General features: G+C 41.7%; 1 protein-coding gene across 1 annotated transcript in view; it reads right to left on the reverse strand.

The window, feature by feature from the left end:
• HSD17B4 (hydroxysteroid 17-beta dehydrogenase 4) overlaps positions 1 to 23,450 on the reverse strand; it is a 96,190-nt gene that overhangs the window by 23,153 nt on the left and 49,587 nt on the right. The window contains exons 15-20 of the mRNA XM_062189273.1: positions 20,572 to 20,643; positions 18,824 to 18,927; positions 17,828 to 17,893; positions 13,584 to 13,653; positions 11,429 to 11,535; positions 1,071 to 1,157 (exon numbers count right to left, since the gene is read on the reverse strand). Of these exons, the coding sequence (XP_062045257.1) occupies positions 1,071 to 1,157; positions 11,429 to 11,535; positions 13,584 to 13,653; positions 17,828 to 17,893; positions 18,824 to 18,927; positions 20,572 to 20,643 (506 nt within the window). The remainder of the gene's footprint in view (positions 1 to 1,070; positions 1,158 to 11,428; positions 11,536 to 13,583; positions 13,654 to 17,827; positions 17,894 to 18,823; positions 18,928 to 20,571; positions 20,644 to 23,450) is intronic.

Genomic DNA, 23,450 nt, shown 5'->3' on the forward strand with positions numbered 1-23,450 from the left:
CTAAGAAGAATTTTGTAGCTCTCAATGTGTAAGAAAAACGAAACAAAACATGATACAGCATAAAGTGGGAGGGCCCTGAGATTTAAGCTTTGGAACGTGGCTACCTGGACTTCTATTCCAACTCAACCACCTGCTATATGACCATGAGAAATTAATTCCGACACATAGATTCCCTGTCCCAGTATGTAAATGCAGAGTTGTTGTTCCTATTAAAGATGGGCAATATAAACTATAGCTTGCTTATAGTTTTTAATAAAAGGAAGCTGTTACTATTATTGTTGAGGTTCTCTAACCTATCCTATGTAAATGCAAAATGATCAGACCAAAACTGTATGTGGCCAATTGTATTAATAAATATTATCTTTGAAAAACTTGCCAACACAACAGTGACTGCCTGTCTCTTTAGTATTTTACTAGGGCAATGCTGACTCTCACATCCAAAACCCGCTGGATTCTATGGGGAAATATACTTTCGACTTGTATCTTACTATTAAGCCCAAGCTCTGTGCTGTACAACAGTAACTTGTGGATTTCTGTGTAATCAAATGCACAAGGTTTTGCTTCAGAGAAAAGATAACTATAATGGATATGATTTTACTGTTCTGTTGAATATCTAGTTTTGTCTCTAACTCAGCAAAATTATTTTAGAATGCTCTTTTCTGTATTCTCTTTTGCAGCACTTTTATGATGTTGCAAGATCCTTCATTAAATAAATTTCTGTCATGGTTTCCTTGTGCATCTGAGTCATGTCTTTAATTTTTGGAAGATCACACGTTGACAACAACTTAGCTGACAAGTTCAGCCAAAAATACATGGTTGGCTGGAATCTCAGAGCAGCCTGGCTAATAGCTAGGTAGACAGGCAACCATTTTAGTTGAAAGTTATGACAGAAAATAAAAAGTAAGGTGCACAACATATATTTTCAACTAAAGTTCCCCCTGGTGAAGGGAAAAAATTTCTAAGTAAAACGTCATCTAGTACTAACCCAAAAACTGTGCTAATAGGAACAAAATTACAGAGTTTAGGGAAACGGGGTCACAAAGCCGTGTCTCCGACTCTGTTATCCATACCTTGGTCTGAAAATGGATTCTGTCTCCTTCTTTCCACATCTCAGTTTGCAGAGTTTGTCCTGGGTACACTGGTTTTGCAAAACGAGCCTGAAAAAAAACAAAAAAAAAGAGTTCAGAGCTTAAAATGTTTTGAAGCAAAACCTCTCTTATGGGGAAACAATTTAGATGGGCATTCAAAGAGTATAAAAGGAAGAAAACAGAGGCTTGATATATTTAAATTCATAAAACATCAAAAAATATGATAACAGCAGTAGAGAAGGCCGGCGCCGTGGCTCAACAGGCTAATCCTCCGCCTAGCGGCGCCCGGCACACCAGGTTCTAGTCCCGGTCGGGGCGCCAGATTCTGTCCCGGTTGCCCCTCTTCCAGGCCAGCTCTCTGCTATGGCCCGGGTGTGCAGTGGAGGATGGCCCAAGTGCTTGGGCCCTGCACCCACATGGGAGACCAGGAGAAGCGCCTGGCTCCTGCCTTCGGATCAGCGCAGTGCGCTGGCCACGGTGGCCATTGGAGGGTGAACCAACGGCAAAAGGAAGACCTTTCTCTCTGTCTCTCTCTGTCCACTCTGCCGGTCAAAAAAAAAAAAAAAAAAGTAAAAGCAGTAGAGAAAGGATACAACAACGTGTATATAATTCTTCATTTTTCAAAGAAATGAGTAAGAACATCACATTTTATCTTGACAAGAAACAAAACCATACTCATTAGGCAGAGCTGCACAGCTAACCACAAAACAATGCAGAAACTGTAAAAAGTGATCCTAATCACATCTGGAAAAAAGAGGCCTGAGGTGGACATGTAGGGAAAAATAATCCCACTTTGTAGCATTTTCCACACTTGATTTACTCTGTGCACATATTATTTGACAATAAAAATAGTTGCAATAAAAAGAAAGGCATGAGAACAATCAACATTATCAAGGGCAGAGCACGGAACGTACACTAATAAAAGTTTCTGAAGCTCTTTGACAATGCTTTACACTTTTTTCTTTTTAACTGTATATCATTTGACTTACAATTAAGCAAAAATATTGTAGAAACACATTTTTCCCTGTAATTTATAATGGTTAAAAACTTGAATCAACTTAAAAGTAAAAAAACTAAAAGGCGGGCCTCAGACAAGCACCCGGGTTCAAGTGCTTGCTGCACTCCCAATTCCAGCTCACTGCGAAGGTGCACCTTGGGAGGACGCAGCAGAAATGACTCAAATGGCTGGGCTCCTCCCACCCAAGTGCTACAGGCATTTGGGAAGCAACCAGAGAACGGGGCTTTCTGTCTGTCTCCTTGTTTACTTATTTGTGTTTCATTTACTTGAAATGCAGACACGGAGAAGCAGGAAGCTAGAATCAGAAACAGAACTGTAACTCAAACCCAGGAACGCTGACGAGGGATATGGGTGTCCCAAGTGCCAAACACCTGTCTCTCTGCCTTTCACATTAATTTAAAAAAACTGGGGGAGGGGGGTGTCTATGATGGCTGAATAGGGAAAAAGACGTGCTGATTTTGACCAAGGGAAGAGACAGGATAACAGAAGAAATGCTGGGGAAGTGGATTCCTAGGGGACAGTGGAAGAGAAGCTTGCAGTGGAACGTCCACAGAAAGAAGACAGACACCATGGAGCAGCATGGAAAGTGCAGACACGCAGCGGGGAGTGGGGACACCATCCACGACTCCCGCAGGGGACGCTGGAAGAGACAGCTCTGAGAGCAAGGTGACGGCAGCTGCAGCAGCGGGTAACACCGGTGCTACTGCCTAAGGGAGAACCTTGCACACCACACTGACTTTGAGGCAGGCCTGGAGCCCTAGTGGGTGGCGAGGTACCTACCTAATCCAGTGAAGGAAAAAGCACAGAAAAGCATATTTCTTTGTCCCCATCCCCTGACAAGGGCACCAGGCAACCAACAGTGAGAAAGGGCCATCTTAACACCAGCAGGGGCTGTGGCGGCTCTCACACATGGCTAGGGGATTTTAGCAGAGGGAAAAATCCACGTTCCCCACTGACACTGAGTCCGGCCAGGAGGGTTGGCAGGGGGCTGGGCACCCACTTAGACTGAGGGGATGGGAGCATCTAACAGGCCTATCATAGGCTCCAAACCGCCAAGGCAGAGCACCCACAGGCGGCTGGCTCTGGGAATGTCTCTGCTCTCTCTATGGACATGGCAGGCTCGCAGCTGAGTGGATCCTCTAACCCATGACCATGAAGCCCTGCATGCTGTGACTGTGGGAATTCTCTGACTGTACAACAGGGTACAAGGTGAAGCAGGGGCTCTGGGCAACCACTGTGTCTGGCTGTAGAGGCTCAGTGCTCCCTGACTGCCTGGGGTTCCAGGCTCACACTGAGGACTGCACAGATCCTTCATGCAGTTCACGCTCCTGCGTGGACAGGGCCTGTACCCATTGTGGGCTAACCCCGGGCACTGATCAGTCTGGGAGAGAGGAGGTAAGACTGTGATTATGCTAACAGGCGTGGTCATACCTTCCCCCTGCTGACAATACAGGAGATCTACCACGCCCAACCTGGGTGTCGCCCTGGATTCTCACCCCACCCTGAGCACTGACCAGAGCTCCCTGGCCCCATGCTGCTCACACCTCTGGAGAGCCACCGAAGGAGCAGACACGCCACTAAGCCACTGAGGAATAATTCAAAGAAAATTCCCATCAGACAGAAAACCAAGAAGTGTTTCCAGAAATGCCTCAAAATAAACACAGAAATACAGAAACAAGAACATGACACCCCAAAAGGAACACAACAACACTTCAATATTAGAATGTGAAGACACAGAGATTGATGAAAGGCCTGAAAATGAATTCCCAAGCACAATCATGAAATTGCTCAGAAACACAGAGAAACAAATTCATGATATAAAGAAATGCATACATGATATGGATTAAAAACTTTGCCAACAGATTGAGTGAAATATTGAAGTGAAACAAAACTGAAATATTAGAATTGAAGAATCAAATTTTGAAACAGAAAATACAGTGGAAAGCCTCAAGAGTACACTAGGTGAGGCAGAAAAGCATATATCCCAGCCTCAAGACAAACCCTTGGAAACAGTCAACCAAAAAGGAGGAGGAAAAAAAAGAAAAACTGAAAACAGTGTTAGAGATTTATGGGCCAACTTAGAGATTTATGGGATACCATCACACGACCACACATACAGGCCTTAGGGCTCCCGAAGGAGTGGAAAGAGAGAATGCATTAGAAGGCCTGTTCAGTAAAGTAACAGCAGAAACTTCCCTAATTGGGAGAAAGAGACGTCCAAGTACAGGAAACAAAGAACTCCTAACAGACAGGATCGGAAAAGATCTTCACCACACCTGAGAGTCAGACTTCCCATAGTAAAACATAAACAGATTCTAAAATGTGCACGAGTAGAACAGCAGGTGACGATTGGAGGATCCACAATCACACTCACACCTGATTTCTCATCAGAAACCCTACAGGCTAGGGAGAATGGTGACGTAGAGTTCAGTCCTAAAACAAAGAAACTGTCAACGCAGAACACTGTACCCACCAAAGCTCTCATTTATAAATGAAGGTGAAATAAAGACCTTGCCAAACAGAAGTTGTAAGAATCTGTCACCACTTGTTCAGCCTTATAAACGATTCTTAAGGATGTGCTACACACAGAAACAGAGAAAAAAAGAAATCATGATGAAAGAATGTGAAGGCAGAAAACCCAGTAAAAGTACAAAGGAAATCCAAAGCAAACAACAGGAATATTTATGGAAAAATGTCATTATTTAGCAATAATAACTTGAATGTAAATGGCCTAAATTCTCCAATTAAAAGACACAACTGGCTGAGTTCTTCTTGAACTATTCAAAACGTTTGAAAAAGACGGAATTCACCAAAACTCCTTAAGTGAGGCCAGCATTACCTTAATTCCAAAACCAGAAAAAGGTGCAACAAAGAAAGAAAACTATAGATCAATATCCCTGATGAAAATAGATGCAAAAATCCTCAACAAAACAGTAACTATTTAAATCCAACAACACATGAGAAAAATCTTTCAGCCACACCAAGTGGGATTTATCCTTGATCTGCAGGGATGGTTAAGTATTCAGAAATCAGTAAATGTGATACATCACATTAACAAACTGAAGAACAAAAGCATATTTTCTCAACAGATGCAGAGAAAGCATTTGATAAAATACAACATCCTTCATGATAAAAACCTAAAACAATTGGGTATAGAAGGAACTTCAACGTAATCAAGGCAATGTATGACAACATCACAGCCAGCATCATACTGAGAAAGGAAGAAAGGAAGGAAGGAAGGAAGGAAGGAAGGAAGGAAGGAAGGAAGGAAGGAAGGAAGGAAGGAAGGGAGGGAGGGAGGGAGGGAGGGAGGGGAAAAGAAGGAAAGAAAGGAAGGAAGGAAGGAAGGGAGGGAGGGAGGGAGGAAGGAAGAAAGGAAGGAAGGAAGAAGGAAAGAAGGAAAGAAGGAAAGGAAGGAAAGGAAGTAAAGGAAGGAAAGGAAGGAAGGAAGAAAGGAAGAAAGGGAGAAAGAAAGGAACAAAGAAAGGAAGGAAGAAAGAAAGGAAGAAGGAAAGAAGGAAAGAAGGAAGGAAGGAAGGAAGGAAAGAAAGAAAGAAAGGAATCAAAGGATACAAATTGAAAAGGAGGAAGTCAAATTATAACTGTTTGCAAATAATATGATGCTTTATATTTAGGGGAACCAAAAGATTTCAGTAAGAGACTATTGGGTATTTTATGCATGGAAAGCCAAGACACTCTGGCAAAAAAAAAAAAAAAAAAACCCTAAATGAAAGATCTCTGTGAGTGAGATCCCAGCGGAAAGAATGGGCCATCAAAGCAGGAAGTACCTTTCTCTGAAGGGAGGAGAGAACTTCCACTTTGACTATGACGTTGTCTAAATAAGATCGGAGCTGGTGAACTCAAAAGGCTTCCATAGCCTTGGCAACTCATGACAAGAGCCTATGGTGATTACTGACGCTACAAACAAGAGTGTCAATTGTTAAGTCAACAACAAGAGTCACTGTGTACTTACTCCTTATGTGGGATCTCTGTCCTTAATGTGTTGTACAATGTGAATTAATGCTATAACTAGTACTCAAGCAGTACTTTACACTTTGTGTTACTGTGTGGGTACAAACTGTTAAAATCTTTACTTAATATATACTAAATTGATCTTCTGTATATAAAGATAATTGAACATGAATCTTGATGTGAATGGAATGGGAGAGGGAGCAGGAGATGGGAGGGGTGCGGGTGGGAGGGAAGCTATGGGTAGGTGGAAAGGCACTGTAATCCAAAAGCTGTACTTTGGAAATTTATATTTATTAAATAAAAGTTAAAAAAAAAGACTATTGGGGGGCCAGCACTGTGGTGCAGTAGGTTAACCCCCCTCCAGCATCCCATATGGGCACCAGGTCCAGTCCCAGCTGCTCCTCTTCGGATCCAGCTCTCTGCTAAGGCCTGAGAAAGCAGTAGAAGATGGCCCAAGCCCTTTGGCCCTGTGCCTGCGTGGAAGACCCAGAAGAAAGTCCGGGTTACCGCCTTTGGATTGGCCCAGCTCCAGCCGTTGTGGCCATTTGGGGAGTGAACCAGTGAATGTAAGACCTTTCTCCTGTCTCTCCTGTCACTGTCTGCAACTCTACCTCTCAAATAAATAAAATCTTAAAAAGATAACAGAGAGAAAGAACAATGGAATTTTAAAAAGTTTGGTGAAGTTGCAGAATATAAAATGAACACACAAAAATCAATAGCCTTTGTACACACACACAATGCCATGGTTGAGAAAAAACTTGTAAATCGGTCCCATTCACAACAGCTACAGAAAAATATTAAATATTTTGGAATAAATTTAACCAAGGAAGTGAAAGATCTCCATAGTGAAAATTATAAAAAATTAAAGAAATAGAAGACACATAAAAATGGGAAAATCTTCTATGTTTGTGGACTGGAAGAACTAATATCATCAAAACGTACACACTACTGAAAGCAATTTCCAGAATCAATGCAATCCAAATCAAAACACTAACAACATTCTTCTCAGATGGAGGAAAAATGAAGCTAAAATCCATATGGAAACACAGAAGACCCTGAATAGCTAAGGCAATCTTAAACAACAAAAACAAAGCTGGAGCCATCACAATACCAGACTTCAAGGCACACTACAGGACAGTTATAATCAAGACAACCTGGTACTGTCATAAACCTAGAGATGCAGACCAATGGAACCAAATAGAAACCACAGAAATTAATCCAACTAATCTTTGACAAACAAGCTTAACTCAATTCTTGGAGAAAACTTAGTCTCTTAAACAAATCGTGCAGGGAAAACTGGATCTGTGTGTGCAGAAGTATGAAACTAGACCCATAACCTTACACCTTATACCAAAATCAACATAAAATGGATCAATCATCTAAATCTGCAACCTGATAGCGATAAATTACTAAAGGAAAACATGGAGGAAACTCTGAAAAACACTGGAATAGGCAAAGACTTCTCAAAAAAACCCAGAAGCACAGGTAACTACAGCAAAAATACACAAAAGCTAAGAAGCTTTTGCACTGCAAAGGAAACACTCAACAAAGTGAAGAGGCAACCAACAGAATGGGAGAAAATATTTGCAAACCATACAACCGATAAAGGATTAATATCCAGAGTCTATACAGCTTATGAAAATCAACAGCAAAACAAACAATCCAGTTAAGAAACAGGCAAAGAATGTGAACACGCATTTTTCAAAGGATGAAATACAAAAGGCCAACAGACAGATGAAGAAATGCTCAGGATCACTAGCCATCACGGAAATGCAAGTAAGAACCACAATGAGGGGGCTGGCACTGTGGCATAGTGGGTAAAGCTGCTGCCTGTAGCGCCAGCATCCCATGTGGGCATTAGTTGGCGATCCAGCTGCTCCACTTCCAATCCAGCTCTCTGCTATGGCCTGGGAAAGCAGTAGAAGATGGCCCAAGTTCTTGGGCCCCTGCACCAGAGTGGGAGACTGAGAAAAACTCCTGGCTCCTGACTTTGGATTGGCCCAGCTCCAGCCATTGTGGCCTTTTAGGGAGTGAATCAGTGGATGGAAGATCTCTCTCTCTCTCTCTCTCTCTCTCTCTCTGCCTCTTTGTAAACTCTTCCTTTCAAATAAATAAATAAATCTCAAAAAAAAAAAAAAAACAATGAGCTTTTACTTCACCCCTTTTAGAATGGCTATCATCCAAAAATCATAAAACAATACACGCTAGCAAGGACGTGGGGGAAATGGTATGCTAACCCACTGCTGGTAGGAATGTCAACTGGTATGACCATTATTTTAGACAGCATGGAGATTCCTCAGAAATCTGAAAATAGACCTATCAGATGACCCAGCCATCTGATTCCTAGAAACTTACCAGGAAATTAAATCATCGTAAGAGTTATTTGTACCCCATATTTATTGCAGCTCAATTCACAACAGCTAATACATGCAATCAACCCAGATATCTATCAAATGATGAATGGATAAAGAAAATATAGTATATATACACTGTGGAACACTACTCAGCCATACAATGAATGAAATCCTGTTTTTTGCAACAAAATGGATGCATTTTGTAGAAACTATTTTGCTTAGGAAATAAGCCAGTCTCAAAAACACAAATATCATGTATTTTCTCTGATATGTGACAGCTAATACAGAATACAACAAAATGTAAAGGAATGAAATGGTCACTTTGGAAAAGGATTGCTATTTTTAGCACTTATATATACTCCTATAGAAATATATTCCTACTTTTTTTAAATATTATGATCATGAGTTGCCAAGGCTATGGAAGCCTTTAGAGTTCACTGACTTTGATCTTATTCTGATAGGGTCATAGTCAAAGTAGAAGTTCTCTCCTCCCTTCAGAGAAAGGTACTTCCTTCTTTGATGGCCCCATTCTTTCCACTGGGATCTCACTCACAGAGATCTTTCATTTAGGTCTTCTTCTTTTTTTTCTTTTCCATGGTATCTTGGCTTTCCATGCCTACAATACTCTCATGGGCTCTTCAGCCAGATCCGAATGCCTTAAGGGCTGATTCTGAGGCCAGAGTGTTGTTTAGGACATCTGCCATTCTATGAGTCTGCTGTGTCCCCCGCTTCCCATGTTGGATCATTCTCTCCCTTTTTGATTCTATCAGTTAGTATTAGCAGACACTTGTCTTGTTTGTGTGATCCCTTTGACTCTTAGACCTATCAGAGCCATCAATTGTGAACTGAAATTGATCACTTGGACTAGAGAGATGGCATTGGTACATGCCACCTTGATGGGATTGTATTGGAATCCCCTGGCACATTTCTAACTCCACCATTTGGGGCAAGTCCGATTGAGCATGTCCCAAATTGTACATCTCCTCCCTCTCTTTTTCCACTTTTATATCTAACAGGGATCGCTTTTCAGTTAAAATTTAAACACCTAAGAATAATTGTGTGTTAATTACAGAGTTCAACCACTAGTACTAGAACAACAGCAATAGCAACAAAAAATACTAAAAAGGATAAAGTATTACATTGTACATCTAGATTCAGGACTTCCATAGCTGACTAGAGCCTAGGGAGATTACTGACGCCATAAACCAGAGTGTCAAATTGTTAAGTCAGCAACAGGAGTCACTGTGTACTTACATCTCATGTGGGATCTGTCCTTAATGTGTTGTCTAATGTGCAGTGATGCTATAACTAGTACTGAAACAGTATTTTTACACTTTGTGTTTCTGTGTGGGTGCTAACTGATGAAATCTTCACTAATTATATACTGAATCGATCTTCTGTATATAAAGATAATTGGAAATGGAAAAAAAAAAAACCTGGTGTTAAATTGGAAATGGCATAGAAAATTAATTAATTTTTAAAAAAATATTATGTAGGATCTCTGTCTTTAATGTGCTATACACTGTTATTTAATGCTATAACTAGTACTCCAACAGTATTTTTTTCACTTTGTGTTGTTATATGGGGGCAAACTGTTGAAATCTTTACTTAATATATGCTAAACTGATCTTCTGTATATAAAGAGAATTGAAAATGAATCTTGATATGAATGGAAGGGGAGAGGGAGCGGGAAAGGGGAGGGTTGCGGGTGGAGGGAAGTTATGGGAGGGGGGAAGCCATTGTAATCCATAAGCTGTATTTTGGAAATTTATATTCATTAAATAAAAGTTTAATAAATGAAAAAAATATTATGATCAATGTCAAATTAACCCTGTGAATACACAGTGGAGTAAAATTATGACTTTGCAAAAACTGATGAAGAAAGCAGAGGAGGAGGGGTTCGAAGGGGAGCAGAGGAGTGAGGGAAGTGTGCTTTGTGAGACCTGAGCCTGGATCAAGGTATAACTATTTTAAATTAGGCCTCCATCTTGTAATTTGGGCCTGACCAGGCCCTGAACCCTAAGCCAGAAGCTCCTAAAAGTAAATAAATGAACTCCCCTTGCAATAAACTCTCCTAGCAATAGCCGATTAACAGATAACAGAGAAATACCTAGAGTTCCTGGTGTCTTCTCAGGGCAGATAAGGTGATTGATAGCTACCCAAGACCCTGCAGTTCAGCACATACACCCCAGCAGCTCGGACCCTGTGCTTCAGCCAATCAGTTCAAAAGGCATCAACCCCAAAGCCATCCAACCACCTTTAGTAGGTCCGTTCCCACCACTGGATGCACTAATCAATTCTAGGAGATGTCTTTTGAATTTCCTGTGGGATGAGATGATTTGCTAAATGGCACCATGATGTATAGAATGTCTCTGAAAACCCTGTAAAAACCCTGTTAACTGAAGGGTTGGAGCTCTCAATTCAGACCCGCTGCGTCGGTGTTGATTGAGAGACCAGGCCCGGACCTGCAATAAAACTCTCGTGTGCTTTACAGCGGTATCGGCTCCTTAGTGGTCTTTGGGGACGACTGAACTGGGCATAACATGCTTGTCTTCTTGGAAATGTACCTATGGAATGCATACAATCTGTTCTCTTTATTTTAATAAAGTTTTTTTAACTTGTTCCTTTGTTACCATGTTTACTAGAGTTCAAATACAATTAATGTTTTCAGGTACATTGATGCAAATTACAAAACAGTAAAAGAAAAAAGTAAATCTTGAGTTTTTAAGGTATATATGCTGATATATGTGTACAACTAATTAATTTAGAAAACCATCCAATCTGTTACAATCAGAACTGTGCATGATATCCTTAATGGTGTATATGTAAGAAAACTATTTAGAGCTACAAAAGGAAAATGTGCTAATTACCAACTCCTAATAATAAAAATGTGTATTGTTATCGTATGGTATCAATTTTAGACTGAGTCAATAAAACTCCTTTTCTAATGCTGGAAAAAGGAACTAAATTCAAATTATGTGGTAACATACATATACCTTAATTGCCTTGAATCTGGAAACATCATTATCAGAAAACTGCCGTAGAACGTGCCGGGCAGAAAATCCGAAGGTACATAACCCATGCAGAATGGGCTTGTCGAAGCCTGGAGAGAGAGAGAATTTAGTTGCCAACAGGCCCCTTTCATGTTTAAAAACCAAGTGTTCCCGGCCCGGGCCATCCGGATTCTGGATTTACGGTTACGAACTCTGTGGCTGCTGCAGCCGTGGTTCAAGCAGGCCCAGGCATCACCTGTGCTGGTAGCAGACTTGGCATCCACGTGGTGTTGACTCTGCAGTCTGGCCATGGGGGCATCCACAAAGCCTTCAGAGGAAAGCCTGGGCAGTCAGTTGGAAGTGTGCTGTACCCAGCAGGACGAGTCTGGGTGGAGCCATGCACTCAGGCAGCAGAGGAGACCCCACAAAGATACAGCGACCAGCAACACCATTTTTTCCAGGCCCCAGCCACAGAGCAACCATATGGGCCACCCTGGATGGGGCTGCCTGAGATCTTGAGGTCCCACCACCCTCCACAGTGCACACGGAATACTAGACTTGGAGCTCTAAGATTTAGCATCTGCCCTGCTGAGCTCAGGCCTGGCTTGAGGGTGACTATTCCTACTTCCCCATCTCTCTCTTTTGCAATAGGGATGTTTTTCTTTGTATGCATCCCACCATTCTATCTCTCAAGCACGTAACTTGGTACAGTTATGTAACCTGTATTTCTACCAGGGCTCCCAGATAATAAAGAGTCTGCCATGAGTCTCAAATGAAACAATGAGTGATGGGGCTGGCGCCGTGGCTCACTTGGTTAATCCTCTGCCTGCGGCACTGGCATCCCATATGAGCGCCAGGTTCTAGTCCCAGCTGCTCCTCTTCCAGTCCAGCTCTCTGCTGTGACCTGGTAGGGCAGCAGAGAATGGCCCAAGTGCTTGGGCCCCTACACCTGCATGGGAGACCAGGAAGAAGCACCTGACTCCTGGCTTCAGATCGGCGCAGCACCGGCTGTAGCAGCAATTTGGGGAGTGAACCAGCGGAAGGAAGACCTTTCTCTCTGCCTCTCTCTCTCACTGTCTATAACTCTACCTTGTCAAATAAACTTAAAAAAGAAAAGAAACTATGAGTGATGCTTGAACAAGTTAAGATGTTGGGACTACTGGGGATGGAATGAATGTCCTTTTTATTGTGAGGCAAACAGGAACCTTGGGGGCCTGAGCAGGAGAATCCAATGGGTTACATGTGGTTTGTCCACCAAGGGCTCACATGCTGGGAGCTTGGTCCCCAGTGTGGCCATGTCAGAGGTAGTGGGAACGTTAAATAATGGGGCCGGGAGTGGGGTCCTTACCGGCCCCTCCCATGCCATAGCTTCCCGTCTTCAGCAGAGATCTGTCTCTCACACCCACTCCCCCCATGATGCCATCTGCCAGGAGTGATGCAGCCAGCAGGTGCTAAGCTGAGCTTGTGCTATGCTGTTCAGAAGGGCAGCCTCCAAAAGTGGGAGCTGAATAAACCTCTTTTTAATAAGTATTCAGCCTCAGGAATGATGTTATAGTACCAAACATAACTGACTAGTACACAAAGAACAGTTAATTCAAGGCCTCAACAGTAAGTCTTTCAACTGCATTGGCAAGAATTGTACCACCTACTTTAAGAAGCATGCAAAACATTTTGTAAGTAATATTTCCTGGAAGAAAAGTATGACCTAAATAAGTGAAGGAAGTTAAAAAAAAAAAAATAGGAGACTTGAGAGACCTAGAAACACAAATTCTTTGGTTTGCTTTTAGCTGCAATGATAAGATCATCCAGGTGATTCCAATATCCAGGAAGCAAGGGGACCCTTCCCCACCCTTGGAGCTCCTTGTTCCAGGCTCCTCCAGTTACCTCCACGTCTCACGCTTCAGCCTCCCATCCTCAGGCCGCTCCCCAAGCCCCGCCCCTGAAGGAGCAGGAGCTTCCCTCTGCCATCACCTGAGATCAAGTTCACCGTCTCTGGGACACGGGTTCCTGCCACCCCATAACTTCGGCATCGATGCCACACAGAGAGGGCTATTTCTTAGTTACTCAGAGTACCAGTCCCCACTAACCGTCTCTTGAAGTACATCATTTAGATAGTGGAGCTGATATTTTCCATTAATTCATGTTATTAGCAACTCACCTGCGAGGTTAGCAAAGTTAGGATCAATGTGTAAGGGGTTCCAGTCTCCACTGAGGCGGTACAAAGCAGCCTGTATGGAAAGAATTACAGCTGTAACTGGTACTCAGCTTATAACAAAAAAGATTACCTATAAATTAAATGTTTTTTGTAACACCTGCAAGTGAAATTAGCGCGTCTGGCAGTGGGGACTATCAAGGAAAGTAAAGAGCCAAGAATTCCATCTGGTGGTTAAGAGTGTCTCCAATGCCCACAGAGACATTCACAAGAAGAAAGCCATCAATCTGGTCATTAACACACAATGAAGAAAAGGCGAGTGTTTACAGTCTCTTCTAAACATGCAACCTTACACCAGCTTTCTGAATGGGGTCTTTTAAACTGAAGCCTGTAACATAACACTAGACCTACAAGCACTCCTTGGTACACTAAATTGTGACCATGAGGTCACCCTGCAAGAAAGCAGACCAACAGCCTGGTGTCATGATGTCGTTTCTGCTTGGTTCAGCTCCCCACACTGCAGTGTACCCAGTTCAGGTAGATTAGCATAACAAGAGGGGAAATGTCACCATACCTCCTGACATTTAAACTGTGTGTTGTTCAACTGGGCCAGAGAGTACTTTTCAGTACTGCAGGAGAGAAACAGTTTGTATGTAACGTACATGTTACATTACCCTGACCCTTTCTGTCTGAAGACCTCCTCCCTTTCTCATCCATTGCTGAATTTTGTTTTTCAAGATTATTTTTTTTCTTTTTTTTTTTTTCTTTTTTTTATTTTTGACAGGCAGAGTGGACAGTGAGAGAGAGACAGAGAGAAAGGTCTTCCTTTTGCCGTTGGTTCACCCTCCAATGGCCGCCGCGGTAGCGCGCTGCGGCCGGCGCACCGCACTGTTCCGATGGCAGGAGCCAGGTGCTTCTCCTGGTCTCCCATGGGGTGCAGAGCCCAAACACTTGGGCCATCCTCCACTGCACTCCCTAGCCACAGCAGAGAGCTGGCCTGGAAGAGGGGCAACCGGGACAGGATCGGTGCCCCGACCGGGACTAGAACCCGGTGTGCCGGCGCCGCAAGGCGGAGGATTAGCCTGTTGAGCCACGGCGCCGGCCGTTTTTCAAGATTATTATAATGTCATTGAGATTAGCCATGTCAGCTTATCTGACTTTTTAATCACTCATTTTTTAAATTATTTTTAAACTACTCATTAATCATTTATAACAAGTTTGATTTCTAGAATAACATTTTCTATAATTCATAAGAAATCTTGAATTCTTTTTTAATGTTTTTGCATAATTCTAAAAAGCTCTTTCCCCCTTTCCCATTACTCCATATAGTCTATAATTATTTACTTTTCAATGACTCAGTATTTTTTCCTTTAAATGTCTTCTAAACATAATGAAATCAAATCAGTAACTACTGAATACTAGTGACTTGGCAAGTTTCTGTATAAGATGCCAGAGGATTAAGCAGTAATGGACTTCCACCACTCCTCTACACATGCCATGCCCCTCTCCTCCTCTCTTACACCCTGCTTCACCACGTCCCAAGCCCACCCTGCCTCCTGCTAGCCTCCCTGGCTGAGGAGACAATGTCCCCGGGCCACTTTAGCTAAGCACCTTTACTGCCAGACCTTCCCAACACCCCTCCCTAATGAGGATCCCTTCTCTGGCCATCCAGGGCACTACATAAAAACCCAAGTCTTGTATTTAGTCACTAACTGATTCCAACACTTGCCCTATTTTGTCTACCTCTTGAGTTACCCAAGTGTTCTTTTCCATTTCTGAAGATAGAAGACATTTCTGTTACTGATGCTATTTCCTACAGAACTTATCTAGTTTCAAATGGCATAGCCCTGTGAAATTTACACAAACTCTCAGGTATATTGTGTTTTTGAAAACCTGCTACCTAGTTCTCATCACATTATGAAATGATCAAATGTTACAAAACAGTCAAGAACCTCTGCCAAATGATGAGTGCCCATTATTTACACAAAAGATATTTGTTGGCTTAAAAAACGCCCTTTGTCACACAGCAAAACATTAACCTCTGCTAAAAGCTAACCGTGAGTGCTCATCATGTGAAAAGAGTGAGAGAAAGAAAACTCTACTTAGTCTGTGCAGAAATTTAAGCCTTGGAAATTATCCCACTTTTCCTGTCTACCACAGATACATTTTATTATTTCACTGTAAGCTAAGAGTAATAAAACTGCTTCTGCTGGGTTTTCTTCTCTTCTTCAGAACCCTAACAAAATCAACTGATCGGCCGGCGCCACGGCTCAATAGGCTAATCCTCAGCCTGTGGCGCCGGCACATCGGGTTCTAGTCCCGGTCGGGGCGCCGGATTCTGTCCCAGTTGCCCCTCTTCCAGGCCAGCTCTCTGCTATGGCCCGGGAGTGCAGTGGAGGATGGCCCAAATCCTTGGGCCCTGCACCCCATGGGAGACCAGGAGAAGCACCTGGCTCCTGCTATCGGATCAGCGCGGTGCGCCGGCCGCAGCGGCCACTGGAGGGTGAACCAACAGCAAAAGGAAGACCTTTCCTCTGTCTCTTTCTCACACTGTCCACTCTGCCTGTCAAAAAAAAAAAAAAAAATCAACTGTTCTGTTAAGTTTTACAGAACTGGACATCTGTCCTTCTCAGAACAAACTGCTAGACACAGTAAGGGACTGGAAGACATATAAAGGCAGAAACTCATCTGAGGAATAGCATTCTTCCCATCCCAACCATACAGTGCACAAAAAACAAAATGCATACAAACCAACATTACTTTTCTCTGGCTCATAAAATGCTACTTCTATTTGGGAGGAAAGAAATCCTGCAGGAATTCTCACATCAAACGTCCCAAAATTACCATGAAAAGGCCAATGAGCTTGAGGACAGGAAGGTGAAGGACTCCGGGTCTAACCTGCATGGCTTCTCTTGGAAGAACCTTGAGGACTTTCATAAAGAAACCTGCCTTTCTCATCTTTATGATTGCTTTAGTTTCTTAAATGCACTCTAGCAAGCTCACATGTCATGTGAACTGACAGCGTACTTACCTCCTCGATCATAAAACATTTTTTGTGCCATATGAACAAAAATCAAATCACCTATTGTTACTAAGATGCTTTATCGTGCCTGTTCTTTTGTGACAGGGTGACTTCAAGTTTAAGGTTTTCTCACAGGACACAGCCTGCCCGGGTGGTTATAGGTTATCTTGCTTGGTTGCTTCGGAGCAGGGACTGTTCCTTTGAGAGAAACAAGCTATATATACCAGTCTGCTCCTCCGGCTGTAACTGGCACATTTCTGGCTTCTTTACTTTTGCTTTCTTGCTTGACAATGGCCAAAGCCACCAAGATGTAGTGTCTGCCTTTAAAAAGCCCCCACCACCACAACTCGGGGTTGTCCTCTCCGGATGTGCTCTGTGAGCGGGCAGTCGCCAGCTGGTTGATAAAGACTCCTAATTCAATCTCACAGGTCTCTCTGTGTCTTTAATCTGTGCACCCCACAACACTTTAAAGTCAGCATAAGACAGTCTGTTCCCAAGTAATGTGGCACAGCTCTCTTTCCTGAAAAGGAAGGACTAACACTTGCCTTTTACCTCCTTTCTTATCCTGTTCTCTAAGGCTCTCGTGGAATTCCTCACCATCTGAGTAGGCAGTACCCTCAACACAAGCACTGCAGTGCCACAAAGCACCACACCTTCTAAACGAATGAAAACCGGAATATTCTTTTCGTATCTAGTAGAGGGGTAAAAATTGGCAACTAAACTTTTAAGAGGAATAAATTCCAAACACAGGAAACATGTCTTTATTATATTGAGGACACAGGGACTACTTTTGGATACACAAGATTACAGGGTATCAGAATTATAAATTAAAAGTGTCAACAGCCAGATGGATTAATCACTTTTCAAGGGCTGGCGCCGTGGTGCAGAGGTTAATCCTCCGCCTGTGGCGCTGGCATCCCATATGGGCACCGGTTCTAGTCCAGCTGCTGCTCTTCCAATCCAGCTCTCTGCTGTGGCCTGGGAAAGCAGTAGAAGATGGCCCAAGTGCTTGGGCCCCTCACCCACATGGGAGACCAGGAAGAAGCACCTGGCTACTGGCTTCGGATCAGCACAGTTCCAGCCACTGCGGCTATTTGCGGAGTGAACCAACGGAAGGAAGACCTTTCTGTCTGTCTCTCCCTCTAACTGTCTGTAACTTTACTTCTCAAATAAATAAATAAAATCTTTAAAAAAAAAAAAAAAACACTTTTCAAAAACAAAATCTTACCTGATTAAGTGAGGTGGTATCTGTAAGTACATTATCAGGAGGCCTATTAGGTAAGGCTACAGCTTCCTGCATTCAAAAGACATTATGGTAAGTCAAATAGAGAGTACTGTTACTCTTTACTCTGACATTTGATAAACCACCTTGTTTCAATATAATAAACTTTGCAAAACAAATTTTTATGCTTGAAACATAATGACATTTAAAATTTCCTAACTCCTAGCTTCACATGCATTGATTTTCATGAAATTAATCCATTTGGAAAATTTATTTTCTTTTTTTTTAAACTTTTATTTAATGAATATAAATTTCCAAAGTACAGCTTATGGATTACAATGCCCCCCCCCCATAACTTCCCTCCCACCCGCAACCCTCCCCTTTTCCGCTCCTTCTCCCCTTTCGTGCACATCAAGATTCATTTTCAATTCTCTTTATATACAGAAGATCAGTTTAGCATATATTAAGATTTCAACAGTTTGCCCTCACATAGCAACACCAAGCGAAAAATACTGTTGAAAATTTATTTTTAGCTTACACATAAAAATTGGGAGTAAATCCAAATAAAATTTTTAAGAAAAATATAAGTGTATTTTTAAATCTTTATAACTACAGAATAACCACAGTTACCTTACATATGAGAAATGCTTAGGACATTTAATGAATGAAGATTTAAATGTATAAAAAGATCACAAGTTTTTCTGAAAACTTTTGGGTACCACAAAAATTGTGCAAAAGAAAATAACAAATGTTCTCAAAATTATCTCAAATACATTAAACCACACAAGACTTTTCTATATATATATATGTGTGTGTGTGTGTGTATATATATATATACACAAAAAATATTAGTAATATGTAAACATAAGCAACATTTCAAGTCAAAGACAACACTGTAACTCAAAGGGGCGTGGATTAGAGTCTCTATGAAATTACATGTATGATAGTATGATAAGACTGAATCCTTAACACAGAAGTGTCATCTGTAAGGCAGTGGCCTACCTTGACTTTGTCTGATGTCCGTTTCCCCCCAAAGCCTCCAGAGCCAACAAGGAAGATAGAGAACTGATTATAGCAAATAAGTTCCTTTCCAGAGTAAGAATAGACTGAAACACAAAGAAAAATAATAGGAGTTATTATCAAAAGGTACAAAGAATTAACCAAAGTATGTTCAGTAACTCCTTTAAAAGCTTCAAAAGCAAAATCCAATTACTGAACGTGTTCTGTAATTTACAGGTAGTCAAACCTGGATTACAAAGCAAATTCATTTTAATGCATTCACCACTGGTCTCAGAAGCAGAGAAAAGAGAGGCGTCCCTAATCCCGCCTTAACTACAGAACAGCCGCCTCTCAGCCTCTCATTTCTTCTTAAACTTCCTTCACTGCCACTCAAATTCCAAATCTTTCCATCTCAAGCATTTCAAACAATCCCAGTGGAAAGTTAGGTAACGATACTCAAACGTTCATTCCGCCAAAGCATTCGGGAAGAGTCTGGGATGTAAACAAGGAAATATGGGGGACAGAGGGATTAGCCAAGAGGGCAGGACCACGGCTGCTCTGCTCACCACTGTAGTCACAGCTATGAGAACAGTACTTGGTACAAAAAAGACACCGGATAAATGGTTATCAAATTAACTGATGAATCGGTGAATAATACATGGATACGTAAGTTAGGAAGTAAGTAAGCAAGTACTGAATTAACTGCCTAATGTACTTATCAGAGTTTGGGCATCATCTGTTTATATATAGCTCTAAAAACGAGAAATATGGTTTTGAATTGCATGTTAAAAAAACTGTAATTAGAATAAAAAAGAAAAGTCATGGAAATTTGTATTAAAAATAAGATTTTTATCTTTACTACCTCAGATACTAGATACCTCATTTCATCTCTAGGTCATTTCATCTACACCTCATCTAATCTATATCGTTACCTACATAAAATGCAATACACTATGACCCATTACCAAGTTTGAGTTGACTGAATAAAACAGATCAAGAGATAATAAGAATTAAAGCAAAGTTACTATAGTACTTTTGTTTCATGCTATGTTGTAGTTGGCACAATGCTGAGATTAGCAGAGAGCCAGAAACGTAGCCAACGCGAGCCAGCACCTGGGATGAGAGGTAGGAAACATTAAAAACAGAAGAGGGACAAGGAGGAGGAAGAGAGAGGGAAAAAAAAACAAGAGAATACACGTAATATTTAAGAACATCTAAAACAGTCCCAGTACATTAAATGAAAACAGGGTAGGTATCCAAAACAGCACGCAGAGTACAGATGAACACAGGTTCAATTTAGGATTATTTGGCTTTACGATGAGGCAGAAACAATATGCTGTCAATAGAGACCTAGAGACCACACTGTGAATTTTGATCTCTCCCCCAAGTGGTGACATACAGTGAGACGCTCTGTGGCCGATGTCACTGAGTTAGAGTTTTCCCAGTCAGCTGCGCACTCATGAGCCACGTGCTCAACGGACACTCCAGGCTCAGTGACTTACATGCACTTCTGACTTGAGACATTTTCAACATACAGTAAGTTGATGGGGACACAACCCTAGTGCAAAGTGAAGAGCATCTGTATAATCACTTCTGTATTTACAACAAAAATGATAAAGCGTGTACTGCTAATGTCAAGCAACACTGAATTTCCTGCTGTTCATTTCCAAAATTTTTAGAATACTTATCTTGCTTCCTTATGACCTGGAAGAGACATGCAAAATGAATTCTAAGAACTGTAAATGAGTTACCATCCATAAGGATGACGACACCAGATCCTTTATCTAGGACATCAGCAACAACTGCTTCACATCTTAAGGTTCCTAAAACGAAAAGTAAAGTACATAAACAGTTTCCAAGACTCTAAGCTGCTAAATTGGGACAGAAGAGAGTTAAATGTAATTTCCACAGTAAGCTCAACAAAACTAAAAAATTATGCTATGAAGTAGTTTCCTAAACTCACTAGAAAAAATAATTCAACATTAAAAACAACCAGAATAACAGAGTCACTTATATTTGAAAAACTAATACTTCTGGTAGAGTTTTTAAAAATAACACTTTCATTCTGAGGGACTCCTCTTGGCTTCTTTTAACTCTTTTACTTAACCAAGTTTGTTGAACGTCCTTAACCACACCACATCCTCTCTCCTTCTCAACTCTGTGCTCTCCTGGTTTCCATGACGCTGTTTCTAATTCCTCTGTTCTGTGATGGGTTGTTCTTCCCATGACTTAACTGCTGATCTGGGGACACAGCGTATGGGAGGAACTCAGCACCTTTCTCTCAAGATCTGCCTTTCCCTTATGGCCTCCAGATGTGTGGACAGCACCCTTCCCCAGGCGCCAGGCAAAATCTCTAGCATATCCCTGTTGCATAAAACAGAAAGGAAGCACGTGGCAAGACTTGCACATGTAGACACTTACAGAAGCTAAATCACACCAAAAACTTTCAAACTCCTCCCAAGTCTATGGCTAGCTATTCTGGGGCTTTATATAGGGAAGTGGCAAACACAAGAGAATGCTGAAATAACAGGCGGGTTTCAGTCTGTTACACGGGCCTGACCTGAGCTAAATGGAGGCAGAGAAAGAAGGCAAGAGAGGAAGTAAGGAGCACAGACGTCCAAATGGAGGGGACGGAAACAGAATTCCACATCTACTTAAGGAAGAGAAGCAAAGAACCTGGGAACTGTCCGGATCTGAGATGTGGAAGAGAAGCCAAGCATGACAAGGGCCAGGGTGATGCCTTCCAAAACCCAAATGTATTCACCAGCTCTCCCGCTCAGAGTCTTCGCGTGGCTATCCACTGCCTTTAGCATCAGCTGGAGCCAACCTTCTGCACTGACTCCCAAGGCTCCCTAGACCTTCTTACTTCCCTGCTCCTACTTCATGGCACCCCAGCAAGCCACCCTTCAGGAAGCTTCCACGGTGTTTTATCCCCCAACAACCATGCTCCTGTTTACTTACAAACCTTTGCATGTACTTGTTTTCTTTGCCTGCAACACCTTTCCTCTTCACCTAGTTAATCCCTGATTTATCCTTCAGGTCTCAGCTAAGGGTTCACTTCCCAACTCCCAGGGCAATTTCAGGTTAGAGACCTTCCTATATGCTCCTGTGCCACACCTATGCTTCTCCCATTATATTGCATTATATAATCTTTATGACTGTCCACTGTATCTTAGACAAATAGCTCTGTATAAGCACAGATAATATTTTTCAATGGTTATATTATCAATCCATGGCAGAATGCCTGGCATATTAGAGGTACTTGTAAATATTCAGTAGGTAAAAAAAAAAAATAATTGCAGACTCCCATTTCCTTGTGCTACTTTTCCAGTTCCCAAGTTTTCTATAATAGCACATCCTATTGTATAACTTTGTGAAAATCTACCAGATATACACCCATGAGAGAAAAAAAACTGAAATCTATGCTGACAATCAAAAATATACCATCATCAAACTAACTGACAGGAATTATATACTACTATAGTATTAATGACTTTTGACTATTTTAAAAATTGCTTCATAAGAGAAATTGAACATCTTTCCATTTGACTGGTTATAGCTCCTACATATTTTCCTAATGAATTATGGCCTTTTTACTTGTTGAACTTGTTATTTACTTGAGCCATTAAGCCTTTACCATATAAATTAAAAATACATTATCTCGGGGCCAGCGCTGTGGTAAAGCCACTGCCTGCAGTGCCAGCATCCCATATTGGCACTGGTTCAGGTCCCGTTCCTGCTCCACTTCCAATCCAGCTCTCTGCTATGGACTGGCAAAGCAGTGGAGGAAAAGTCCTTGGGCCCTGCCCCAAGTTCAAGTCCTTGGGCCCCTGCACCCACATGGAAGACCCAGAGGACACTCCTGGTTCCTGGCTTTGGATCAACGCAGCTCGAGCCGTTGTGGCCATCTAGAGAGTGAACCATCAGATAGAAGACCTCTCTCTCTCTCTGCCTCTGCCTCTCTATAACTCTGCCTTTCCAATAAATAAATAGTTTAAAAAAAAAAAAAAGTTTTCAAAAACATTTTAAAAAAAACAAAGCTCCATAGTTTCTGTTTGTAAATCTTGCATAATTACATTTCCAGAATGCTTAACTAATCACAAGCACTTTTATATATACTAATATTTGATGGTCTTTAAAAAAAGTATTTGATGACGACTTATTTGCTGTGAGAGAATCAAGACAGCATTATCAATCACTTCCTGATGAAATAAAGTATTGTTTTGCACTAACAACAGAAATTATCTTGAAAAAATAAATAAATCTAATAAAGGAAGACATCAAATAGAAACACAATCAAGATCAAACTCTTACACTGAGAAAATCCAGAGACCAGCACATCCTGGACTGGACCATGTTCTGTCTCATGGAAGAAAACACAGTGCTGCTGGCGGCTTCTTCCCCTCCATCTAATGGTCATTTCTAACCAGGGCAAGGGTAAAGCCAGCCCCGGACAGCACCACCATAGATAACACATAAGCTTCCAAGAAATGCTGACTTCAGTCTCCTGATGTTGGAGACCATGTCTCATCAATGGTGTGTGTGATGCAAAGATTATCAACAAAGCCACGCCCTTGGTTTTCTGTAGCTTAGAAAGGTTCCAAATGACGAGAATCTTGAATTTTGAATA

This window comes from Lepus europaeus, chromosome 4 (genome assembly GCF_033115175.1).
Source record: "Lepus europaeus isolate LE1 chromosome 4, mLepTim1.pri, whole genome shotgun sequence".
Lineage (NCBI taxonomy): Eukaryota > Metazoa > Chordata > Mammalia > Lagomorpha > Leporidae > Lepus > Lepus europaeus.